Source organism: Mugil cephalus, chromosome 18 (genome assembly GCF_022458985.1).
Source record: "Mugil cephalus isolate CIBA_MC_2020 chromosome 18, CIBA_Mcephalus_1.1, whole genome shotgun sequence".
Lineage (NCBI taxonomy): Eukaryota > Metazoa > Chordata > Actinopteri > Mugiliformes > Mugilidae > Mugil > Mugil cephalus.
In genome coordinates this window covers 8,969,045-8,995,990 of record NC_061787.1, presented here as the reverse complement: position 1 = coordinate 8,995,990, position 26,946 = coordinate 8,969,045, and the positions used below count along the sequence as shown (strand labels likewise).

The window sequence follows — 26,946 nt, the reverse complement described above, 5'->3', positions numbered from 1 at the left end:
AACTAATGTTGGCAAGTTGTTTTAAAATACGTGATTCAAATTTAATTTCAAGCTAACGTTTGGAAATAACTGTAATTTAAAGTAAGCAGAGATGTGTTTTTTCCTCTACGTATCGTTAGCTTACGGAGCTAACAACGGTTAGCCGTTAGCTAACACCGTTAGCAAGGCGTTTTAGCTGTAAGACGGCCATACACTGATAAACTTAACAATAGCAAGTTGCTGCATTATACTTTTTTGTTACACAAATGTTGGCAAGTTGTTTTAAAATACTTGATTAAAATTTAATTTCAAGTTAACGTTTGCAAATTACTGTAATTTAAAGTAAGCAGAAATGTGTTTTTTCTTCTACGTAACGTTAGCTTATTGAGCTAGCACCGGTTAGCCGTTTGCTAACAACGGTTAACCGTTAGCTACACCGTTAGCAAGGGGTTTTAGCTGTAACAAGCCATTTTATGTGTTGTATTCTTTCTTGTTTCGTACCATAAATGTTCTATGGTGAAAACTACAATCACAACAATTTGTACTCTTTAAATTTCGCTTTTGTAAGACCAAAACATACAAGATATGTGTTACCTTCAGTGACTGGCAGGTAGCTTCATCTTTAATAAGAGGAATCTAATCACATAACTCTTGCAGGGGAGGGAAATAAACGAGAGGCTCATGACGGACATAAAATGTAACTCAAAGTGTTTACTGTCACATATGAGGAAATTATTTATGACGACACACCTAAAACGAGCCATAACTGGACACCCGTGAAATTTATAACAGACTAGCTTAACTGTGTTTTTTATGATCCACCTGCTAAGTGCCGGTTTGATACAGAGGGAGTTAGGGAGTCAATTCACACCACACCACACCACACACAGCACTTGTAATGGATTTTAATTTGCAAATAAAACAGAGGCAAACTATTTTATCTGCACTTGTGAGGGATTACTAATGAGGTCTGTGTAAAGGTTCTGTGTGTTCAGCATTTCCATTCACGGTACTTGATGTTTTCTGCTTTTGCCAGCACAGTTCTTCAACAATTCTTTAGAAAATTAATGATGTAGCACTTAATTAAAAAAACACTGGCTACACTGGCTGTGTTATGCGTCCAGTGGATTTGTACTAATGCCCCTCTTTAAATAGGTTTAATAGTGAAATTTGACCCGTTTTAATTCATAGTCAATATTTAAATGATTAAATATCAGACACATATCTGTGCAGTAAATACGAGCTACAGCCTGTAGCATGCTCATGTAGAATTACTGCAGATATAACAGATGTTAATTAGTGAGTTAACAGCAGTCACATGTCGCCTCTGGACCGAGCCACTCTAACAATTTTCCAGTCTTTATGCTAAGCTAAGCAGTTGAGCCTGCAGTCGTATATTTACCAGACAAATATGAGAGTGGTATCGATCATCTCATCTATGTAAGTCTCAGCAACAAAGCAGCACAGTGCACAGATCAGAGCCTCTGCAGATGAATCTACACAAGTGTTCCTGGACTCAGATTACTAGTATTTATTGTGAATTTAACAACTGGTAAACATATTGCAAGTTCAATTTTAACACTAAATCGGCCACAAGTAAATTAAAAATGTTGCTATTAACAAGTACAGACATTAAAATACTGCTTTCACCTGAGATGTAATAAGGTCGTAGTGTACACACACAGTTTGATCCAGATCGCATGTCGTGTCGATTCTTAAAAGTCCTTCTTAAAAGTCCATTCGTCTGATGGCTAAATGGTCTAAAAGTACCTGGCTTGACTCCAGGGCTGGTTGGTTCATTACTGCGGGTCATTCCGACTGTTTCCTGTTTCGTACAGTGCTAGCTAGCAAGTCCATCAAGTTTATGCCTCAAAGCTTTTGGCGTTGGCACCATTAGCATTAGGAGGGTAATTGTACATTGGGTTAGAGAAGGACAGCTTGGCATCTTTCCTCCTTGAACTCTGGAAAAGAGACAAAAAGACATCCATCAATTGACAGACACAAAGATAATTAGAGTATACGCCAGCTGGCTGAGTAAAGACACCTTACCTCCCTCTCTTTCCTCCAGGGGTAGACACTGATAGAAAGCCCACGACCATCACTCCTCCGGGGCGTAATGCTGGGAAAACTGCCCTGCCTTTCATCCGTGGAGGGAAGCTGGGGGGAAAAAAAAGCTTTAATGTGTGAGGGCGCATCGAATACACTTGCAATTAAAATCAAATTGACCAGTTACGCAAGTATAATTACACTTCTAACCCCCATAAAACATTCTTCTAAAGGTGTGATAATCACAGACTGTTTCCACCGCGTCTGCAAAACAAGTGCTGAAGTGTCGCTCTGCATTGTGGAGATACATGTTCACACCTACACCTCTCTATTTATAGATGCGTCGTCAGTGAGAGCGAACTCATTGAGACGTGGCGACACGCATGTGAAATACACAGAAATACATTTAAATGCGCAGTGTGTACAAATCATATCAGTGAAACGTAATCAGCTTGTGTTTGTTGGCGTTAAAAGCATTATTTTGCTGAGGAACAGGCACATTATCATGAGCCAACACACACAGCATCGTTAAATCCAGGATAATCTCTATCATCGGAGTCAGGACAGCTGCTCTGCACATCACTCGGACTTTTTAATAATCAATGATGTGCCAAACACGTGCTCAGAAATACATCTCGCACATTCTGACAAACACAAAAGAGCCATTATCGAAAAATGGAATAGCAGTAATTGTGTCATTTACTGTGATTTCCAGCAGAGATCAAAATTGCAGGAAACGACGCACGTATTGTACGCATGTAGTTTCTAAAGCATCTCTTTTATGTTCACACGTTTGATCACATTATACAGTTGTATGTGGTGGTACATAAACGGTAAATATAAACCACTCAAAAGCACAACTGTAAAAAAAAAAAAAAAAAAAGCCACATAAATTGCAAAATCAATAGCACTGAATCAAAAATCTAATTTGGTAGAAAGGCTTGGCGACTTTATGACCTCTGATGTTAAACCAGCTGATTGAATAAATCCGAGCCGCACGGTAGAAAAAATTAGATTTGTACAGCCGAGAAAGTTGATGTTACTCAAATTCTCTGTTGACTGATTGTTTCTGTGCGCTGACCTCTGCTCCCCAGTCACCGTCCGGGTTATCCATCCCCCCGTAGTTCATCGGGTCAGGCTTTCTGCGGAGCCAGCAAACAAACTCATCGTCACCTCCATCACGAACAACATACAGACAGACACGGCTATATGTTACCGAGGCGAGACTCACACTGAGTGGCACTTTTCTTTGTATGCAGCCAGAACACACACAGCGACTCCAGCTACGAGCAGCAGCAGCCCGATGGCGATGCCAACATATACAGCATCTAAACAAGGGGGAGACATTTAATTCTCACTTTAACCGCAGAGACATTAACAGTGTGTACAAGGGAACAGTGATTAAATTCATCTGAGACAGTTTAATAGAGTGAGGAGGTCTATTTCTTTATTACCCAGATTTTGGTCCTCTGGTGTCGGGGACGGGGTGCATGGGGACGGTTTCTCCCTCACCTGGCAACGGTTTCCTGTCCATCCCGGATTGCAGCTGCAAGAAACGCAAAAATGTGAACCACACGTAGTAGGGTAGCACAGTATAAAACCAAGACCAATCAAACTTTTGTTCCATGTGAGCGGCAGAGCTAGAAACTGCAGTTCCTCAAACGGCCACTTGAGGCAAACACCAAAAGTGAGTAAATCTCTGTAGTGCTCAATGTTTAAAAGCTTTACAGAAACAAGTTTTATAGCCTGTTTTAATCACACCAAGGCTTAAAGGTATGCGTAAATAAATGTGTGATTAGAAGGGAGTTGAGTAAACAAACAAGCTATATTGAGTACATATCTGATATACATTTCTTATCGATGAATCCCAGAACACTGCTGTCAACTTGAGTGCCATTATTAAAAAATAAATATTAAAAACACACGGTCTGAAACACTAATCCCTAACAAATGCACTAGTTACTCTAGTTTATGCCTTATGAAAACTACTGATTTAGAAAATTACTGTGCCTTTAAAATAATAACATTTGTTTTTAATAAGAAGTCAATGGACCTGTAGCTGAAGGTCCATAAAGCAGGAAGTGAAGAAGGACCCAGGCAGAATGATATAGTTGTTTTTTTGACCTGTTTCCCCCCAGAAGAAAATAAATACAACAAAATAAATAACTTCCAGCATAATCTCTATAAAATATATACTCTCCCTCTCTGCCTTGATAAACGGTGCAAGATTTATCTGCTGGACGTCCAGCGTGGAAACACAGAATAATTGCAAATAGTTTGGCCCATCTGGTGAGCTGAAAGGAAGTTCCTCTTATTCCAGACAGAGTCCCCGCTCCAAGTCAACATCTGTTGAGAATCAGCTTGATTTTTCGAGCAACATTGACCTTCTAATGCGAAACACACAGCTCTCCGCGAAAGCCAAACTGAGCCATTATCATTCGGAGGGGGGTCGGCGTGCGCATTATGTGACGGTCCAGCCGTGGCAGCGGGCCGGTCCTGGCCCGGTTCCTAGTTCCCCTGGAGGTTCCTGCTCGGCAGATTGGGAGGAACGTGATGCAAAATGCCGAAGCCAGAGGTGCCCACCCAGCGTTGGACTCCGGGTTCTGCTGTTATCAGCGCTGGAACAGCTGCAGGACCTCCACGCCACACCGGGCGGTGAACGACCGTGGCAAAGTCCTGTTACGTAATGAGAGGAAGCGGCGGTGGCGGCACTGCACCGGGGGGACGTTGGACAAGGAAATCAAACGAGAGGAGGCTGACAGAATGAGAGCAGGAGGGAGAAGGAGTGTTTCTGTGACAAAAAGCAGTCAAAAATGATTCCTCCTCGTCGAAGGAAAGGAAACGGTTTTCGGTGATGTATACAGTAGGAATTGCTTCTTTCCCTCTCTGCCAGCTGGGCAGGCTCGTCGCTGTCTGTGCTTGATTGACAGCATCTGGCAGGCTGAGGAATCTGAGACAAACTAAACAGATGTGCGGCGCTGCCCACATGTCATCGGCAGACAGTTTGCTGGTAGCGGTATTGAAAAGTAAAGACCACACCAGCCTGTACCCGGTCTGCAGGTGTATTCACACTAACAAGGCACGTGTTCATATTTAATTGTTATGAAAGTCTGAGTTTCTAGTGCTGTGACGTCCGTTTGGCTTTTAATCCTTCATGCAAATACATTTTATACTTATATACTTGATCGACATAAACACAATGATTTCTAGAGCAGGTACTGTTTGACTTTATAGTCGCTATGTACCTCTAGTGCATGGGTTTACTTTGTCTTAACTAGTGACACCGGAGAAGTTGTGGATAAGGACTGAAAGTCTGTGGAGGCTCTCAGGTCAAAATATGTCAAAAGAAAAAGCTGAAACAAGAGCAATAAGAGTCGTAGATGATCTTGAAGACCACTCAAGCAAGAACTGAAGAAGCTACTTAATGCTTTTAATGCTTTTTTCCCTTATTTTTGCCTCCATTTATTCTATTTTACTTTATTTAGAGAAATAAAACTGATAATTACTTTATCTTGCAAGACCATAAGAAGGTGTTGCATTTGTCTACATTTACAATATTAATATGAGGCACCTCAACTGGAACAGACTGGACAACAAACTGGAAGGAACTTTAAATTAGACTGAGACGGATTTGGGATGTAAACCTTTGAGGGAAAATACTAGCTGCTAAGAACAATCTAAATTCTTGTTTGTTTCTCTTTGTGCATGGGATAAACATCCAAAGACACGTTTTCAGGATGGACAGAAACAAGGAGGTAGAAAAAAACAATGAGCTGATCAAACAAGTGTTCGAAAAGACGAACAAATAATGAAAACGTGGGTCTGTCTCCGTCGTTATTTTCCGCTGAATGACTTCGTTGCAAGTTGGAAAAAACGTTTTCTTCATCCGTCACATTTCACACGGATTCAACCGTCCGCAGCGGCAGAAAATGTTGTGCAGTTAGATTTTATTTCTCACCTGACGCACAACTCACATGAACTGTTTTTGAGAACCGAACCCTTTGACAAGAGAACGGGGAGAGGTAAATCTCTGAGAGGAGTCACCGGAGCATGATGATGTTAGCAGATCCGGCAGCAGCTCTAATTGCATTCTTACTTTTTAGAATGAAATATCTCATTGCAGACATTCCGAGCTGCTGATGCAGACGACTAGATTCATGAGCTCAATATAAAAACCTAACACATTGTCGGTGCATTGTCTGCCTTGAATGTGTTTTTGAGGGGCGAGTGACGTTGGTGTGCCAGCAGTTTAATCTGATGCATGACTTATTTTTGTGGTCTACCCTCTTTAGACGTTTAAATATTGACCTGGAGAATTTATTACGAATTCCCAGGACGCACTACGCTGGAGGATAAATGAAGGCAGAACCACTGTGTTTAATCAGCAGGGGATAAGGAGATTCCCAGATTCCCACATGCTTCGCGGAGCGTGTCTTTTCCAAGGAGAGAAATAAGACTGATGGGATTTCCATGTTTTAAGCCTCACAAAGAGAGATAAAGGAAGGGGAGGGGGGAGGAGCGGGAGAAACGTGCACGGTGCTCATCTTTGCTTGTGTATGTTTGTGAATGCGTCCTTTATCCTGCTCTCTAAATGCATGTTTGTGCCCGTCAGGGTGAAGGTGATCTTACGTGCAAACAGGCCCGCCGGTTTCTATGAGGCAGGAGCCGCGATCCAGACAAAACGTCGGAGGACAATCTGCATATGAAGCAAGGGAGACCAACCGTTAGCACATCACACATGTTGCAGCTCAGAACATGAAGTCGGTGAATTATGTTGTCGGGGAAACAGTTCATTGTTGCGCGTCGTCTATCGCTATGTTGTTATGTCCGTGTGGTTGTGCAGTTGCAGGGGAAGAGTCTTTGAGTTTCCAGCTCTTAATGAAGATCACCATGGCATTTGTATACAACCCATTACATTTTTGATGTCTCCTCGGTCACTGGTCGAGTCTTAGTATAAATGGGGCTTTGTGCAGGTTTCTAGTTGATCCAGTAGAAAAAGAGGAAGTTACTAATGGTTTAGTGGTTGGATCAGACTCTACCAGAGAGAAGTGTGCAAGAGGAAGAATAACAGAAAAGGGAACAATAAAATATGCTGTTATGTAGTTTTATTTCGCTTTTTTTTTTAGCAAAAGTGCTGACAAATTCAATATAAAATGGCCAGAATTGGCCAATAATGAAGTTATCATTGTATATGATAACTTAAATATGATCATACGTCATCTGTACGTCATCTGTCCATTTTAGTCACACGTGTAATCTGTGCGAGAGCAAACAATTATTGTACTGTTGTTGCAATGTGTTTTAAAACAAACTGAACTAAAAACAATAAATGAATTCTCAGTCTGCATCTCCTGGGGTCTGAGCCCCCCCCCCCGTCCTTAAAACCTGGTGACGCCCCTGAGACCAAACCATATGTTCTAGGTTCTTATCGTCGTTCTTTATGACGCTGGCTGCGTGTTTCGGCTTGTTAACCTGCTGCAGAATGAATTTACTGCTGATTGCACGTTTCCAGGATGGCGCTGCACGGCGGACGAGAATCTGTGCATCTAAAACGCATCCAACGGTCGCACGGCGCCGTAGATTAAACCTCCTCACTGTGTCTCTTTTTCTGCTCCTGCCTCTGCAGGGTCTACACGGGAATCTTGAAGTTAATTTCAGTAGCGTTTTAAGACTTTTTCAAGGCCTTCTCAATATTTTTTAATACCTCAGCGTCGGATTACATCAGTGACACCTTTAAATTCACAGTTTTAGGTTTACGATAAAGTCTATAGACCACTATCATACAGCAGAATGCAAATAGGCTGGCAGAATAAACCAAAGGCAAAATTAATACATGCTTATTGCAACATCGATTAAACAAGTAATCGGATAAGAAATACTTTCCCTTTGCAGATGAGGAGCAAAACAAACAGAAGAAATTAAAAACTACCTGCTAAGACCTCATAAAGTCATGATAAGACTCTTTAATACTTTTTAAGACCTCGAGGATGCCCCGCTCTGCTCCATTAGTTGGTTCAGGGTTGTAGGGGTTGCCTGTTCAAAAAAAATCATCGCGTCTCAAACGTAATCACGAAACCCTCAAGTTCAGTTCAGCCCTTGATAAAGTGACTATGGCTTGGCACCGCATGCGGGTTAAATAGGAGGTTTGGGCTGATTCCTGAAGACACAGGAAATCAGAGGTTTTAATGGATTTTGGCAGCTCGCAGTAACCTGTGCGGCGCGCTTTGAAGACTACACAGCCAGACTCGAAAAATAGCCGGAGAGTCGCTGTTTGGCCTGGAAATGGGAAGATGTGAATGGAGCGTTGGCAGCACAAACTGACTGAGAGGATGACATATGTATTAAGAAGCACAGGAATGTGCTGAATTAAAGGCAACGTTGAAATTCTTACATTCAAAACCATTAATTTCACCGTATCTGATGAAATGATCAAAGATTTAAGAAGAAGAAGAGAAATGCAGCAGCAGCCTCGACACTGATGAAAGAGAGGCTGAAGCCATCAGTCTTTAGAGTCGGCGCAACTCGGGAGATGTCTGGAAAATATAAAATGATCGGCGGTTAACGCCAGAAAGGGTAAGGCAGCTAAAAGCACGTTACCAAGGCAGCTGGACTCATCTGAGAGGAAAGGCAGACAATCGGCAATGCCGTCACAGCGCTTCTGAAGTGGGACACAACCAGACGAACTTTCACTTTCACACACCAGTTCTCCCGGCTTACACTGCAGCAGAGCTGGTCGGAAAAAAAAAAGACAGAAAAACCGATGAAAGGGGTGAGCGTTGACCTCACAGATTACAATCAGCATACCGTAAACAGAGGAACTCAATGCTTCTGTTTTCATACTTTGATCCTAATCTCTGCGCTAATCTGTTTGCGTCTTTGCTTTCGCTGCCGCTGCTGTGACTCATGCCGTGTTTAGATGTGTTTGAGGAGATACGGCGCTCGCTGCAAACTCCACAAAGTTCAGCTCGCACTCGCAGAGAAACCGGTTCCCGTTTTAGAAAAGTGACCAGGAACCTGCTGCTTTCAATCAAAAGACGTGGCGACATTGCGTTTATTTGAGGGGGCACATGTTAAAATAACAAATTTCAACCCGGGGGAAGAAGATGAAAACGATTCGCAAAGCACTGAAAACATGCCGCGGATAATCACCATCACATGCTGTCAGCAGTTTTTTAAGGGACTACTTCCTCAGTGGAAAATAGCTCCAGTGGAAGCCGTTCACAGTGAGGTCTGTGGATTATCCGAAAGTAACCATTATGTTTTTGGAAAAAGATGATGGTGTTGAATTTTTCAACTATTCAGCTCGGCCACGGACATGTTTGAGGGGATCCACGAGAGGTTTTCATACTTTGTGTCTGTTGCTGGATCAATGCAGTGAACCTGTCATGGCCCAACTAGGAAAAATATACTTACGGCAGCCGTACTCGTCCTCTCCATCGGGGCAGTCGAAGACTCCGTCGCAGCGCAGTATGGAGGCGACGCACTGATTGTTTGAGCACTGATAGTAGCCGCTGAGACAGAGGCCTTGAGGAGGGAGAGTGCCAGGCACCATGGTCGGACACTGCTCTTCGTCAGAGTGATCGGCGCAGTCCGGCTCTCCGTCGCACTTCCAGCTCCTCGGGATGCACTGGAAGGAGTAGGCACACTGGAACATGTCTGCGCCGCAGGTCAGAGGCTTTGGGGTCACGGGTTCTGAGGGGAAACATCACACGGACACGGTAACACTGAAATCTCAAAGGAGTGTTTTAAGAGCGAAACAACAGGAAGTTATGCCAGTGTTTGTTTGTTTTCTTTAGACTCTTCAGAAAGTTAGCCGAAGCAGCATTTCATGGGTGAAGGGAGAACAGAGGGGAGCAGGTGAGGAAACAACACAATATAAATGTAATTTCCCTCTGGGCCGTCCCTCGGCATCGGCCCAGTCTCCACAGTGTATTTATTTAGAGCCACGAGGCAACAGGCTCCATTAACTCACCGCACTCTCACAGAGTGCCCACATACGGGCCGTTCGTACGGAAACTGTGGAGAAGGTGAATGTCGAGGGGAAAAAACAGGAAACGAGAGAAGGTGGCAACTGGAGGGAAAGAAATGAAAGATGAGGACGGTGCTGGAAAGAAGGGAAAAAATGAAAAATTGAAACGAGGGGGGGACAGCTTTAACGTCTTCACCTCCAACCAAACACTCTGGGGTGTAGGAGATGTCGTCCACCGCGATGTCCGTCCACATGTCTCCGCCCACCTCCGCCTGGAACGTCACTCTGAACGGCGCCGGGTTGGACAGGATGACGCTGGCGTACGTCCACTGGTTGCCGTGGTTCCCGGTGGCTGCCCACATCAATAGACGGGTACCGCTGGGTCCAACTGTGTAGACCTGTTGAATTTGGGTGACAATCACTGTAACCTCGGCATCAGAATTATAATAACCAACAATACTTCTACTGTGTGCAAACTCAAAATAAATCCTCATATTTTGTATTTTATATGTAGTTAATTCGTTTCTAGCAATTGTTTTGCCAACCATCAGACATTAAACAATTATTTGAATGCCTTTCTGCTAAATTCAAGCCCTTTCCAGTCACCACCAGGTAAACATCTCTGTATCCGTCAGCATATTAGAGTTTCACACTTTCCTGTATTTGGCAACACTCCTACACTGGCCCATTAATAGCAATGCCTTTTATGCAAATCAGCAATGAGTGTTTGCCAGAGCTGAAGAGCTGAAGCAACGGTAGCAAAAGAGAGGACAGAGGAGGATGTTGGAGCCAATAACAGGAAAAAAAAAAAAAAAATGTAGTTATGAACGCATCTCTAGTTTGGGATGCTCAAAATAAAATAAATAAATAAATAAAAAAGACTTGAGGGAAAGAGGACAAGAACACAAAGTACTGATCACAAAGAAAAGATTACCAGTGGTGTGGCTTTTCCTTATTGGGGATCAGAAAGATATTAAGCGTAGTGTACATCATACGCATGTGTGTTAGCGGCGTTTGGGTAATTTCAGATGCTACACACTGTGTTTTTAATCAAAAGTGGGAAATAAATTAACATCATCATGCAGAACTACTGGGTTTATTAAAAGGAAACATTATGAGTTCTACATAATAGAGTAGCAACAAAAAAAACTAAAACAAAGGCTATTAAACAGTCATTGGTTTTTGAGTAGCTTTGGTTACTGTTGGTTACAGTAAAACCATCATGTAGTGTGTGAAGGAAGAATATGTCATACTTCTTTTTGTGCAGGGCTGCAATTTGAATCATCTAATCATTTGTCCATATTCCACTTCAAGACGTTTCCGAGGGTCTGTTCTGTGGCTGCGTGCGGAGTGCGCTTCCTGTCTAATTAGCCTTTTGTTTTTTAGCGTTTGTTTGTTGTTTTGAAATTAACCCGGAGAACAAAGCGGCCCAAAAAAAGACATGAAAAGACGGATATGATAATCGGGTGCGTAAGGTGGCAGGCTTTGATGGATTGTTTACTGGCAGGAAGGCTTTTCTAGACGCCCATCGTCCCGTAGGACTGACAGTAAACAGAGTGTGATTGGATCAGTGAAACGGGACAAATATATCTGTCTATACCCATCTATCAAAACCAAATTCGGGCTGACAGTGACGGATCGTCTGATGGCGGGGAAATAACAACTTAATAACGCCTAAAAATAAATAAATAAATAAATCAACAAGTGTAAATTTCTCGACATGTGTCTGAGATCAGGTCACCTTCAGCGTCCCCATCCTCTCCGAGCCGTGCATGAAGAACCAGAAGCGCAGGTGACACAGGCCGATGCTGGCAGGAAACGGCCGCCTGGTCGTCACCCCGGCAACGTCCCCCTCCCTCTGAGTGGCCGAGTGTGCGTACAGGAAGTTCCCCCCGCCACCTTTTTTGGAGAGAACACGTCCGTAGTACGTTTGCGATGAGACGGTGCAGAAAATCCATCCAATTTTAACTTTACTGCAGGAGAGAAATCCAATAACTTTCTTATGATGTTCACAATATACATGAGATTTGTAGAAGAGGGCTGTGGCGAGATGCCGTAGCCTCTAGCCAAATGCTACAAAAAGAAAAAAAAAATCTTCAGCTTGGCTGGTCTCAGAGATGAGAAAGCATCTGTACAAGCCAGAACAAAGTGGGAGTTTTCCACATGAGTTAAGGGGCCTTTAAGCCCACAACCTTAACCATAACACTGGATTCTTCTCCTCTGACTCCGAACGTTAAAAAAAAAAAAATAAAGTCGCTCAGATAAAAGTTGATTCCCGAGAACACATGTTGCTCCATCATTTTAACTGTAACTAAAGGACCTCTGCCAAGTCCCAGCCTGTTGCGGCGGCGATCGATGAGCGTTACGGATGATTACATTTATCGATCCATCCATCCAGAGCCCAATGTCCGGACTCATCTCTCCGATCGATAAACTCCTCTGGCCGATCAGACGCGGCGGCCGACTCAGTAACTCAGTGACAGGCAAACACAAGGAGGAGAAACAGCTATATCTCAGAGCGGGACGGCCGGTTCAATGAGCGCCCACGAAAAAAAACACAACTTTTATTGTCAATGTCTGCGTGTGAGGATGACAGGATGACACACAAACACTCTGACATCAGCTCTGCAGAGAATGGCTCATCATTATCCATTTCCTAAAGTACTGTGAATGACCTATGCTCTAGATCTACAGTCCTAATGTCTAAAATATCAATGTCGCACTATAGAAGAGAGAAAGAAGCAATGTGTGATGTATGACTTGCCCTGTTTTGATTTTTCAAATTACTCCTGCTATTCAAAACTGTAATTACATTTTTTTTTTCTCGCCCACGCTGCTATTATTTGTTTATTGGGGTCATCCTCTCACCGTCAAGAGTCATTTTTCAAGCTTTATTAACCAAGCAGAGGAGGCAGCATCAACCAACAAAAGCCTTTCCAAGCAGCCGAAGTGCAACAGAGTCACTAATGAATGCAAAAGTCACGCGGAAATGAGGGTTTACATTTCCTTTTATAGACGGGGGGTCTGCTGTAACCTTAGCACCGTTAATTTTCAATTAATGTAGACAAATAAAACTTTCATACAGCGTAAACACGTCCAGTGCTGTTAAGCTCTGTCAGACTGCCACTGCTCAGGATCTATTATTAACCCACCTTGAAATGCTTTTCAGAAGATCCTATTTCCCAGCTGTCAAGTCGTAATTACATAAAGCGCCGAAAACATGGGGGGGGGGTGTCAAAAGGACGCTAGAGATGTTTGGTCTTAATTTTGAGAAATTGCTTTTTGACAGTTTCATTAATAATTCACTAAAAAACAAGGAAGCGAACACAAACGGCGAGTTTTGAACATAAACAAGACCTTTTAGTTCAATTTTACAGCTGTGTGGACGCTCCTTCGGTCGTGGAGGAAAGTTCAGAGGTCGGTAAAACCGCATTAACTGGGAAATGTTCTGCGCTTGGTACGGTGCGGTGGTGCTCAGAGCTCTTAAAAGACTTTCTCATTCACCCATTCGCACACTTGTGGCTCAACTCACACTGCCCCCCTTGAGCCAAAGCCGCAGACAGCTCCTGTAAAGCATCAAACTTACTTGGAGGATGTCAGGGTCGATGGTTGGCGGGCAAAACCATTTACTTTTAAAAAAAAAATGCATTTGATTGGTGGTTCAGTGTTTTTTTTTTTTTTTTTTTTGCTTTTTTTCTTCGAGGTTCAGACCTGGACTGTGGTCAGTTTGAGGTCCGGCTCCCGGTGTCTCGGTCTTGTGACTGATCCGCCAGTCAAAGTCATCGTCAAGGTCTTGAGAAAGCTGGCAGCGCTCTTCCCACTGGTCCTCCTCCATGTTGAAAGTACAAGCACCTGGAGAGGCAATCATGTGGTCTGCAAGGGGCGAAAGATGGAAGGAGAGCGTGAAACGTCTAGACCGAAAATTGTCTTTCTGCTGTGCAGTACGGGAGACTCGCTCTCACGGCCAATGCAAACCATTCGGTTTTTCCGTCCGTGTTTTTTTATTTTTTTATTATTATTTTGACTCACCGCAGTCTATTTCATCAGATTCATCAGCACAGTCGGCCTTGCTGTCGCACACCAGGTGGGACTCGATACACTGACCGCAGCGACACACAAAGTCCGTGACTGCAGGGCAGCTAACGACCTCCGCAGCACCTAAAACAAAAAAGGCGAAGCACAGACTCTTATTAACGTCTCGTCTCTTCAGCTTCTAATGCAGATTTACAGAAGGCGCTCTCAAGAACAACTTTATTTTCTATTCCTCTACACCAAAGGGCGCGAGCATCACAGTCGACACTAAACAAAAGCCAACAAAGGCCTGTCATGGAAATGAAAGCCTCCCTCCTCCAGCTCCGCCTTGTTAGACAGAACAGAGAGATCAGGTGGATCAGAGACAGCCTACAGCACAACTACATTACGTGAGTCTGTGTGGCCTGTGCGCACCGTTAAACTTCAAAGGCAGTGACGTTAAGTGATGGCTGAAATGAGGGAAGACTTCATTCCAGGAGGTCAGCGTGGTTAAACCCCTCATAGATTAAACTGAAAATCAACATTATAGTTTAAGGTTGATGGAAGCTGAGTGTCTTTGTCATTCGGTTTCTGGAAATACACTTTGTCTACTTGTCAGTCTTCGCACACGCGCCTCTCCGTCTGTTTTGATCTACGTCTCCACTTCGTCCGCGTCGGTATTTATGCCTGTGTATGGATGTTTACATTTTTTATGTCGGAGCCGGGCCTTGACAGAGACAGGAAACGTCCCACGCGGTGCCCAGCCTCGTGCCGGGTCCTTTTTAATGTCGAACATCTGCCTCGGACATAAACATCAAACGGCGTCTGTCAGCGTCTGTCAGCGCACAGAAAATCAAACCCTCTTCCTTCGATACATATACGAGCTCCGTTTCTCCGAGTTCACCGGAGACAGGGTCAATATTATACCATAAACTACCGGTTAGAAATACCATAAAATAATAATCATATCTAAATGAAGATTATTGGAAGTATAATTTAATAAAATTCCTTCCATAATATGTATTTTCTAAGCCACTGCTATAATTATCCATTCACTGCTTTAAGAAATGTGGCAATAGTAAAAATTTACACCATTTGTTAATATTAGTTTATCCCATACAAACAAAGATTCATGGGTTCAGTGATCTTCAAAGACAAGATTAAGGATGTATGATTTCTAATCCAGAGTTAATATGAGCTGGTACTACTACGGGCTATTTGCATTTTAAATAATTCAACTTCAGATGAAAGTGTACAAAGAGGGTTTTAGTGTTTAGTTTTGTTGGTTGGTTCTGGGTTGAATGTTTTTGTTTCAGGGGTAAGAAAGTGTAGGATTCAGCCAATGTGGCTGCAGCTCTTGTTGAACCAGGAAATCAGTATGGTAGATACAGTATACAACAATAAGTTGTTGGCATTATTCTCTTGGATAGTAGAGTAAATTTGTCTTCTAAAGTAAAAGAAATGTGGGAAAAATCTTTAACACAGCCCTGTATCCACCCCCCACTCACGTAATGAAACCCTACAGCTATTCTAGCAGCTCAGTGCTAAATACTAGTACCAGTATGCTAACAATGACAATGCTAACATGCTGGGGCTTATGGTGCGTCCCATTTGTCCTCAGAGTTGGAATTTTCAACTGGAACTTTCACTCTGCACTAAAAAATGTAATTATTGAAGTTATAACTGGGCATGGCGAGAGCTTTCACGCTTCCATCTAGTTTTCCGACTTCTTTAACTGTAACGTTGATAACCCAGGTGTGACGTCCTGTGTTAGCACGCTAGCATCTGCTGGCTGATGGGATTCTTATCAATTTTTACACTTTTTGAGGTTTGAAGCAGGGGTTGTCATAGCAGCCTCTTAATGTCATTACTGTCTTCATTAATTTTATCTTCTTACGGTAAACTTTCGACTGGACTTTTCAATCCCAGTTTCAAGTCATAAATGTGAAGAGTGTCCGCCATGGTGTTCTTGAAGTATCACGTGAGAAAGGGACGTACAGATGGACAACCTGAGTACGTAATACCTATAGTTTTGTCACTAGTGTGGAGGCATGAGGACTGTGCTCTGCTGTAGGTCACATACTTGGGGCACAGTCTATGTACTCCAGGTCATCCAGGGCAGCTCCTCCGCTCACGTCCCTGGACCGGATCCCTTCAAAGATCACTTCAAAGTTCCTGAGCTTCCTCAGGGGGACCTCTGCTCGGTTCCAGTTGTTCCCTTGATGCCCCGTTTTATTCCAAACCTCCAACAAATCGCTGTCTGTCTGCGGAGAGGAGCAAAGATTTCACATTCAGCTCTGGTTATAACGCGGAGCGTGATTGCAACATCATTTCAAAGTGCCTCAAAGTGGATTCAAAGCTACAGCAGCGATTACTGTCAATATATACTCTTCAAACTTCAAGCATTATTGATTCACATGTCAAGAGCGAAGGGCTTCAACTTAAAATGAGCTGAAATTAGCTTTTGGACAAACTGCAGCTGCGGAGAAACAGCGAATGGCATCTAAGAGGAGTCATTAAAGTCTCATTAGCATAACACTGCAGTAATAAGTTCCCTGCCTTGAGACCTGCAATTCAGACTGAAACCCTGCTCTCCCTGAGGTATGGTAATGGATTTCTCTCATGCCACATATGGAACATATTAAAAGACAGACCGACGTGTATTCCTCTGTAAGTCCACTATGTCTTTTCCCATGGTACGGGCCAGGCACTAAATCAGGACTAATACTGCTCTGAGACAGTTCATGTGACTTTGACAGGGGTTTTTGTGGGGCCCTAAGTCTTTATGAGCCAGCATCTCACCGGCGGTTGTTTAATGTCATGCGAAAAGCATCGTTTCCAAAGACATATCACGTCATAAAAATAAATGCTGTGTCTTGAGACAGCAACGAGCACATGGACGTTTATTACGTTTTAATAATATTTCAGAGGAGACACTGTAAAAAAAATAAAAAAAATAAAAAATGGCATGCAGGAACAGTAACACTGAAGAGAAAACTGAAGGACAATCCAGGTAATTTCCCCAAGAAGGAAAACAGACTGAAACAAAGAAATACATACATACTGTACATTGTATAGTTATAACTAGATAAGCAGCTTTTAGTGCAGTAATTTCTTCGTGGTGTTTGGGACTGAATGTCCTTGGGATGCAAGTTTTCATTCTTTTTTTTTTTTTTTTTCAGAATTTGACATTTAAAAGCATGACACAAAAGACTGATTGACTAACAACAGTCACTTCCTTATATTTTTAGATCTACAAAAGCATGCAAGAAGAATGAAGTGTAAAACCAGCTCATCACCCAGACTGAACTGCTGGCAAGCGGAGGCGATACACTAAAGACTGAAAGAGTCTTTGCACAGATATTATAGAAACATGCACACACACTTTCTACCTCATTTCTCACTTGTGATGATTAAAGTGATAGTTAAAAATCTATTTGAGCTCCAGGTCAATGCAGAGAAGCCGCGGCTGGTTAGCGTTTAATCGTGGAACGTATAGATTTATCTACCCATCGCGATGAAGTTTATGAGTCTAATTTTAAGAATGGTGTAACCCCGCAATAATTCATAACAGCCTCCTCGTCCTCTGGTCTCTGTAAAAAAATAAATGCGAGTCTGTAATGTCACACGCTTTGGGAGTCGGTCTGAAACTTTCTGGAAATTGCAGGCAACTGGGTAAACACCCCCAAAAGCTGTAGGCTTTTCCAAAATAAGACATCAAACCTGCTGCACTTGAAGTTGGGATACGTCGCCAGAGGCCTCGGCTGCAGTGAAAGGAGACCTGGTCTAATGTACTCAAAACCAGAGGACGAGCAATGTCACATTCAACTCGGCAGTTTGAAAGCCTATTAAAATGCACCCTTGGGTGAGGCATGCACAGGCTGTCTCCTCCGCTGTACGCCAGCGGAGCCCTGGCTTGAAATAATCTTGTTACTGTGAGAGTAGCGCGCAGATTAATAGGCAGCGTTACAGCAAGACTTATCCAGATTTATGTCGCGGAGTAAAGGCTCAATCCATAAAAGCAGCCTCAGAGCGACTGACGAGCGCGAGATACCGGCATACACGGCTCACGTTTGATGCCTGGGTGGCATATCAGTGGAGGCATTTATTCGATCAGCGCGAAGCTTCATTTCCTGAGTCGAGGCGGCGCGGCCGCAAATTCGGTTCTCTCAAAGAGCTGTGGATGTACGTTTGCATAATTTCATTTTATTATCCCCCTCCCAGTAAAAGTCAAGAGGCCAAAACAGAACAAAGCTGTAATCACAAGAAAATGCTTGTTTTATTGAAGTTTTCTAATCCCCGGTGTCTCAGCCATACACCGAATGTTCCACTAAGCTGGGATCCAATTTGTATTCATGGCTTTTCCTTTTCACGCTGCTTGTTTTTTTTTTTGTTTTTTTGTTTTTTTTTTCTACTTATCTTCTGCTCGGTTAAAAACACAGAGGGGATATTAGCATATTGTTTTTGTTACTGGACAATGCCTGAAATCCAGAATATGTCCAGATAATTAGCTTTCTCATTCTATAATTCTCTGGGGGAAATATGCTCTGTCGGGCTGACTGGCAGATGTTCAGCCACATGTGAACAAACAACATTCATACAGAAATATATAATTATATAAATGGGAAAATGGCAACAGTGGTAATAAAGGTAGACTGTTCACATTACCTCTGTTCGTAAGGCAACAATAACACAATCCCTGTGTGAAAAGGGATGTTTTTAAAAAGTATTCCTCATTTTCTGAAACATGGAAGAAAATTACATTTACGTCTCTTATGTCTGTTGTTGTAAATGTGTTAACCCGAGGCCTATAATCACTACAACGAGCAGCCTGTTCGCCGCTTTAAACTTTAAAATGGGCGAGCTTTCAGGTGCTGGTAGGCAGATTTAGTTACTTACCCACTGAGCCCAGTTAGCGGTTTCCCTCTGTTCCCATCTCGTGTGCCAAGTTACACTGGCAACCCGCTGACTGTAGCTTTAACTACTTTCAGATTTTTTTTTTTTTAAATCACCAAACATTTCTCAGTTGTGTTTGATTCTAAAGTTTTACTAATTTGATACTGGCGACGTCCCACAGCACTTCATTAGCTAATGTTTGAAAGTCATATATCTACTTTGTGCCATTGTCCAGTGGCCTGCATCTAAAAAGAAAAAAAACGTTTATAACTTCCATATACACTGACTTGCCACTTTATTAGGTACACATGTTCAATCGCTTGTTAACACAAATAGCTAATCGGTCAATCACATGGCTGCAATTCAGTGCATTTAGGCCTGTAGAGGTGATCAAGACAACTTGCTGAAGTTCAAAGTTCAAGCATTAGAATGGGGAAGAAAGGGGATTTAAATGACTTTGAACGTATGGTTGTTGGTGCCAGACGGGCTGATGGTCTGAGTATTTCAGAAACTGCTGATCTACTGGGATTTTTTATGCACAACCATCTCTAGGGTTTACAGAGAATGGTCGAACCTTGAAGAGGTGGGCTACAGCAGCAGAAGACCACATAGGGTAACTCCTGTCAGCTAAGAACAGGAAACTAAAACTACAGTTCACACAGGCAAAACTGGACAATAGAAGATTGGAAAAACGTTGCCTGGTCTGATGAGTCTCGATTTCAGCTTCAACATTCAGATGCAACAACATGAAAGCTTGGATCCATCCTGCCTTGTATCAACGGTTCAGGCTGGTGATGGTGGTGTAATGGTGTGGGAGATATTTTCTTGGCACACTTTGGGCCCCTTAGTACAAACTGAGCATGGTTTAAACACCACAGCCTACCTGAGTATTGTTGCTGACCATGTCCATCCCTTTATGACCACAGTGGACCATCTTCTGACGGCTACTTCCAGTAGGATAATGCTCCACGTCACAAAGCTCATATCATCTTAAACTGTTTTCTTGAACATGACAGTGAGTTCACTGTACTCCAGTGGCCTCCACAGTCACCAGATCTCAATCCAAGAGATAGAGCATGGATGTGGTGGAACGGGAGATTCGCATCACTGATGTGCAGCCAAACAAATCTACAGCAACTGTGTGATGGTATCATGTCAATATAGACCAAGATCTCTGAGGAATGTTTCCAACACCTCGTTAAACGTATTACATCAAGAATTAAGGCAGTTCTGAAGGCAAAAGGGCGTCCGACTTTTTACTAGCAAGGTGTACTTAATAAAGTGGTAGGTGAGTGTATATATAAATGAAAGCTTGGAGACACATCACTTCTCATGTGTTGATATGGGAGTTGGTTGCTATTTGACAACTGAGATCCCCCATTGTGGTGCTCCTGAACTGTGCGCTGAATAATTCCTCTTAAGAACAGTTCACAGCTCTTTACAAACTTCACAGGGGAAACGCTTGCCAGATAAATATGATCCCCTCCCTCCCTCCCGCTCTCTTTTTTTTTGTCTATAGCTTCATTAACATAACTCCCTTTGTTCTTCAATCAACCTTTAAAGATGGCTCACACCATATTTACACTACGATGCTTGCAGAGAGCGACTCGGCTGTGCAAATGTGTGCGTTTGTTTGCATGTACCAAGCTATAAAATGCTACAGCATAATGTTGTTAATGAAAGCAATAACCGCTAAGTGCTAACGTCTTTGAGCCTTCTAGGTCATACACGTACTTAACGTCATTTATGAGCCGTGATAAGCTAAAGCAACATAAAGCTGGACTCAGACACCGATTCGCCCTCCTCTCCTTCTCGCACACACACTTCACTAAATGTGTTCAATGAGACGGGACGACCCCTGAACTCAACACCCTCCGAGTCCGTGTGTAAATGACTGTTTTTAATGTCGAGAGCTGACCCCGTTTGAAAGGCCAGATTTTACATTTTTCATCCATATGCGAAAGGGCCGTAGATGGATAACGGTCCACGCCCATTCATCATGTCCAGCCCCTCAGAGAGTCACATAATCAATCAATCAGCCTGAGGATTTGATTGAAAAAAAGGGTAAAAACCCACCATGTGAAATCTAAGCAGCCTCCTGTCTGCACCAGGTAACCAGTATCACAGAGCATCTGTATAACAGGGAAATTGGTAATGTGCATGTACATTTATTTATGTTTTATTAGGTTTCTGATATTGCATTTTTTTTTCTGTCTATTTATCCCATGATAAGTTAAAAATTAATTATATTCCCTTATTATTTGCAACACATCTGACTCAGTTCAGTACTAATGACAAATCTTTAACAAAGATTATGAATATGTACATTTGCATCCGAACAAAGGTTAAAACATTTCATAATACAGCTCCACATGCACATTGTAGCCTTTAGCCAACATTATTTAAACATAAATTATGCATATTTCGACCCATAAAGTTGCCCGTGTTCGCGGTAATGTATACAACCAGTTTAACAGCGTGACTCGGTGACAATAAGCCGCACTATATCACGCTTTGGCTGCACAGGATGTGGTTGTTAATAGAAGCAGCATGAGATAACACCGGTGTCATTTTTTCAGCAAGAGTAATGAGATGTAAATTTCGCATGGCGGGGTGCTACTTCGAGCTGCTTGACAAAAGAAACACTTTGAAAATTTACATGGTAACCCGACTGGCCTGTTTTGTAAATGGGATTAAACAATTTTTGCAGCAACACACAAACACACCCAGAGACGCACGAACACTTTCAACTGCTGCACGTACAAGAATACACTGATCAGCCATTATTATTATTATCATTATGTGAAGTATTATGGTCATAATCACTGGTCAAGTAAACAACACTGATTATTTTGTTGTCATGGCTCGTGTCAGTAGGAGAGATATTAGGCATTAGGGAGTTGAAAGAAGGAAAATGGGCGACTTTGAAAAGACAAATTTTGATGGCGAGAGGACTCACACGTCCAAAACTGCTGCTTTTGAGGGGTGTTCCTGGTCATAATCAGGGGCGTCACTAGGTTTTAAGGACACGGGAGGCTTAGGCCCCTTAAAATAGGCCTAGGTGGGGATGGGTCTTGGGAAGCATGGTTGAGATCCAGCTGCAGCTGATGCTGCATTCAAGGCAACTTGGGGAAAAATTAGCTCTGACTTGTCAAACTCATAAAAAATATCTGCTGCAAATATTTTAATGCTCAGCAACCGGTGAAAATATACCAAACTTATTTTTTCTCCTCCAAGTTAACCTGTAACGTGAGCGCTATGATATCGGACATCTGAAATTTCCAAGTTTTCGTGAAGGCATCATCAAGTCACTTGTCCAAAAGATGGAGAGTAAATTTATGAAGGAGGAGAAAGTGTTCTAACTACAAACAAAGGACTTATATAGGAAAATAGTAATAATAATAACTAATATTGAATGTTAGGATGTAAATTTTGCAGTTTAGGGTTAAAATATGTATAAATTGAAACTGAATTAAACGGTTAAATTGCTAATTGAATAATTCCTCAAATTAATTTATTGCTGTACGGGGTGAGGGGTCCCCACCTTTCTTAGATACAAGTAGGGAGGTTACAAGGAACAAAGGAACACCTCCTTGCGGTTGCACTCGGTGGTGTGTTCGCTCTGCGACAATGTTCAGGTGGTGGTACGTGTCAGAGAGACATCCACAAAAATGCCAGAACCCAGATCTCCTCAAAGAACGTTACATTGTAATGGGACCATGAATGATATTCACGTCACACTAGTTGGTGGTTTTACTGTTGTGGCTGATCGGTGAGTATTTTACTGCATATTCCCACGTGGAGCAATAAATCTACTCATGCACAATGCCTACCCCGTAAAACCTTGAGTCACACCTGGGGAAGTCAAATGAAATTGAAAGTACCAGAGGATGGAGGCTCAGTAAATCACAGCAGAATCTAAAAGGCAGGAAGATAGAAACAGAACCCCTAATCCCTGAAAGTCAACCGTGCATACACAAAGTAGATGGCTGAACGCCTAACAAGCTACAGGCCTTGAGAACTGGCAGGGACGAAGTGTGCCCAGATGGTGGGGTTGGGCCGCTCTTGGCTGGGGAGTGACCGTGACCCCCATCATTCTCCTCTACCTCCCCACTCCCTCCCCACAGATGATCAACAGATCAAACATTGGCAAAGATTGACGGCCGCACTGCTCTTTTAACCAAATTAATAGGACAACGAGACAGCTGTGTTAATATGATGTGATTACTACCCACATTAGCATAAATTAATATGATCAAGCTTTATTTTTTGACTGAGCGTAACCACGGCAACCACCCTTGACAGAGGGGGACAGTTCGTCTTTTTGTAGACTATCATGTGCCGGCATAAATCCTTAAGTCTTATCTGAATGAAAACACTCTCCTCAAGGCGGCTTACCTTGATCAGGAGCCGGATGGTTCCTGAGGCCTTACGGGAAATGTAGTACCAGAAGGAGAGCTTGCAGATGGCGCTGGACTCTTTCCAGACGGAGCTCCTAATATGAGCTTTATCACCTTTCAGGCCCACCGGCGTAGCCTCCAGGTAGACAAAATGACCTGAAGGGAGAGAAGAGACGAGTGAGCTGATGAGATGAACTGATCTCTGCCATCTCAGTTACCCGGCAAGGTCACAGCGCGCTGGGGGACACGTCTCCTAATCTCTCACCACCTTTTTTGACACCACTCACGGTTCCTCAGCCGAAGTCGAACTCTTGACGAATGGACGAAAACCTGAGAGAATGGCTCAATGAGCGGAGCAGAGCTGCTCTTTTATGTGTCTGTGCAGCGTGTAATCGATCTCTCACGGAGCTATGTCGGGTATCTGGATCAAGTTAAAAGGATGACAACATATTTATGTCCTCGTAACACGTTTCTGTGGATAATGTTTCATTTTTTGCAAGGCTGTAATGGAACACGGCGAGATTAACGCCTCCTCATTCTTCCACGTGTCAGTCATCTTGTTGTGTCTTGCGCTTGCTCATCTTCACTTTTTTTCTTCCAGTGTTGCTTCCCTTTGAATATCTGTTGTATTTTTTACCCATTTTTACTCTTAACATAATAACCAGGAGAGTAACCACATCAATCAGGATAGAAAATGTTGGGGTTAACTTTGATATGCTGAGAAAGAGCGCCACCATGTTTTGTGCCTATATGCACTGATTTATCACATGGACGCTACACTGTATAAAACAGTCTCAGGCCTGAATCAATCACCTGAATTCTCACCTGTTGTACGTTCGCACGCTGAGAAGCAGCTTATTGATCTCGCCTCTTAAGTGATTAAAGCATGAATTAAACATTGGGGAGAGACGCGAGAGCGGTTACACTTCACTGGGCCAAATGTTTTAAATTGGTGGCGTTTCATTCACTCTGATTATACAAAAGCAAGGACTGCACATGCTCAATTATACAATGATAATTCAAAGACAGTAAGGGATTTTATTTTTAATGAGAAACCGGGAACAAAGTTAAAACAAAGGCTGCGGAGTTAGTTTGAGTTTCACTGAAGGAGTTTCACCACTCATCCAAGTAGCTTCTTTAAATCAGGGGTCTTCAACGTTTTTAAGGCCAAGAATCCACAAACTGAAGGAGAGATTAAGTAGGGACCCCCATATTAAACTTTGTCTAGTGCTATTTATAAATATATTATTATTATAATTTTTGCATTCAAAAATAAGCTTTTCAAATAATACACAAGTTCAAATATTAATTTTCTTATTCAAATCCGTGCAACAGTAGAGTGGGTATGCAACTACCATAAACATAATAAATAAAAAATATATGAGATATATTGTGCCTTACTAAAATATGTTGGATTCATGATAATGTCTATTTAAGAAAATTTAAATTTGTGGGGGGAAATAAAAAAAATAAATATATATATATAAAAAATGTCTAGTCAACCAAAGATTTTGCAACCCCCCCTGCAGTACCTCTGCAGACCCCCTGGGGGTCCCAGACCCCCTGTTGGAGACTTGCGCTTTAAATGACAGATGAGGAGTTTTTATTTTTATTTTAAATCATCTGTGGGTGGTGCTCAGCTGAGAGCTACACGATGAGAGCCCGATAACAAATGAGTATTCACCTGCTAATTGATGATGCTGTTCAGATTCACGATTAGTGGTTCTCTAGGCTCAAGGTGTGAATGGGTGTAAAGCTTTTTGGGGACAAATGTTTAGACTGAAGAATGATGTTGATATTCTGACTCTTATAGGAGGTCAGCATTTGAAAGAGGTCACGTCCAGTCGCCTTGTTTTCGGTTTATCAAGACCTGGTCAACATAAACCTCCACAAAAGTACCAGCAACTCGACAAATTTTAAATCAGTTGAGAAACACAAACCATTCTCATCCATCAGGGTGTGATCAAACGGAGGCCGTATGCTTTGGACGGATCCGGTCCCCAGCGTCCAGTCGAAATTATCAGCCAGGGAGCTCTTCCAGCCGCAGCGGCCGTCCTCAAAGGAGCAGGACGTCCCGCAGTCCTTTTCATCGGTGCCATCGCCACAATCGTCTGTGAAGTCGCAGCCCTGCCCCGGAGTGAAACATCTGCCATTTTCACAAGGCAGGAAGCCGGAGGGACAGGACCCTGAAAGTAAGACACGCACAAAATAAAACTAGGGCGCTGTATGAATGTATATAAACAGGAACAGGTTTGTCTTGAAGGAGGGTGTAGGTCGGCTTTGGCTCTGGGTTGAGAGGGAGGTCAGAGGATACATGAGATGAGATGAGAAGATTGGTGCCAAAAACACGACTGCACTCTAAATATGAAGTAAGCTTAGCTGGTGGTTAGCTTAGCATTCTGATTACCTTAGCATAGCATGATAAAGGTAAACAAGATCTGACAGACGAGGCATTTTCTCAGTTCATCCATGTATAACAGAAAGATTTCAGGAAATCATTGCAGTGATATATATGTATATACATATATATATATATAATGTATTACATCAAATTAAATGTTTTTTTTTCTCAAAATTCTGACGTTTTCTCAGAATTCTGAGTTTAATTTCAGAATTCTGACTTTTTTTTTTACATAATTCCGATTTTTTTCCACGTAATTTTGGCTTTTTTTCCTCAGAATTCTCACTTAATCGCAGAATTCTGACTTTTTTCTCAGAATTCTGACGTTTCTTTCAGAATTCTGACTTTTTTCTCAGAATTCTGACGTTTCTTTCAGAATTCTGACTTTTTTTCTCTGAATTCTGACATTTTTTTCTCAGAATTCAGAGATTAAAGACAGAACTAAAGAAAAAATCGTTTGCTGTAACTCCATTTTTTTTTCAATGGCCCTAATCCTCTTGTCTCTTAAACAACGTTAATTTGAGGCTTAAGGTTTTACTTAAAACTTTTGTGTTATGCTAACAGGCTTCATGTTTAAGTGAAGAAAGCTTGTGTGGATTTCATGAAATGTCAAACTATCCCTTAAAGAATGGGACAGTGAAATAAAAAGTCAATATACCGATAACCCTGGTGGCAAAACAGCTAGTGCGCTTCACTAGATTAATCAGCAACACAAGAGCGAGTATTAACTTCAGAAGTCAACTCAAAAGAGGGGGGACCATGAGCTTGCAGCATCAGGGTCTCTTTAAGAGGCTTAGAAAGACAAAGGAGCACGGAGCAGTAAGTCCAAATCACTGTATCATTGGGTGGCGCTGCTGTAGGGGGCAGGAATCTGCTTCTTTTGGAGCCAGGCATTCCTGTGGGGTAAGTGCTTGGCCGTCGGGGAGTGCTAGAAAGGGAGATGAGGCGTGAGGAAGAGGGGTGGTCCCTGTAATCAAAGGAGAGAAAGGGGTATAAGTCCTTCCTAATCCTTTGTTCCTCTTCAGATGCACAGCACCAGAAGCAATGTGCCACAACAAAGGAACATAGGAAGCCAGGAAGCCACAGATCCTGTCCACGGAGCCAGGCGGCTCTGCAGCACATGGAAGCTCGACGTGGATTCATCTGGAATAAAACGTCATTTCTGAAATTCCTCTCTACACCTGTCACTCCAACATCAAGGCTTGCACAGCTGTGTGCAATGTGACATTGTCACCAGTGACCCA

General features: G+C 42.6%; 1 protein-coding gene across 3 annotated transcripts in view; it reads right to left on the bottom strand.

Moving 5' to 3' along the window:
- Positions 1-868: 868 nt before the first annotated feature.
- The window catches only part of malrd1 (MAM and LDL receptor class A domain containing 1), a 52,675-nt gene continuing 26,597 nt past the window's right edge, over positions 869-26,946 (bottom strand). For 2 of the 3 annotated variants that reach the window (XM_047568833.1, XM_047568834.1), the window contains exons 19-33: positions 25,242-25,487; positions 23,300-23,457; positions 16,089-16,269; positions 14,024-14,152; positions 13,706-13,867; positions 11,736-11,893; positions 10,191-10,392; positions 9,439-9,717; positions 8,623-8,754; positions 6,655-6,721; positions 3,480-3,571; positions 3,257-3,353; positions 3,107-3,167; positions 2,029-2,136; positions 869-1,940 (exon numbers count right to left, since the gene is read on the bottom strand). In XM_047568833.1, coding sequence (XP_047424789.1) covers positions 1,842-1,940; positions 2,029-2,136; positions 3,107-3,167; positions 3,257-3,353; positions 3,480-3,571; positions 6,655-6,721; positions 8,623-8,754; positions 9,439-9,717; positions 10,191-10,392; positions 11,736-11,893; positions 13,706-13,867; positions 14,024-14,152; positions 16,089-16,269; positions 23,300-23,457; positions 25,242-25,487 — 2,171 coding nt within the window. In that variant the 3' untranslated portion in view covers positions 869-1,841. The remainder of the gene's footprint in view (positions 1,941-2,028; positions 2,137-3,106; positions 3,168-3,256; positions 3,354-3,479; positions 3,572-6,654; positions 6,722-8,622; positions 8,755-9,438; positions 9,718-10,190; positions 10,393-11,735; positions 11,894-13,705; positions 13,868-14,023; positions 14,153-16,088; positions 16,270-23,299; positions 23,458-25,241; positions 25,488-26,946) is intronic. The other variant, XM_047568835.1, reaches the window with a different exon arrangement.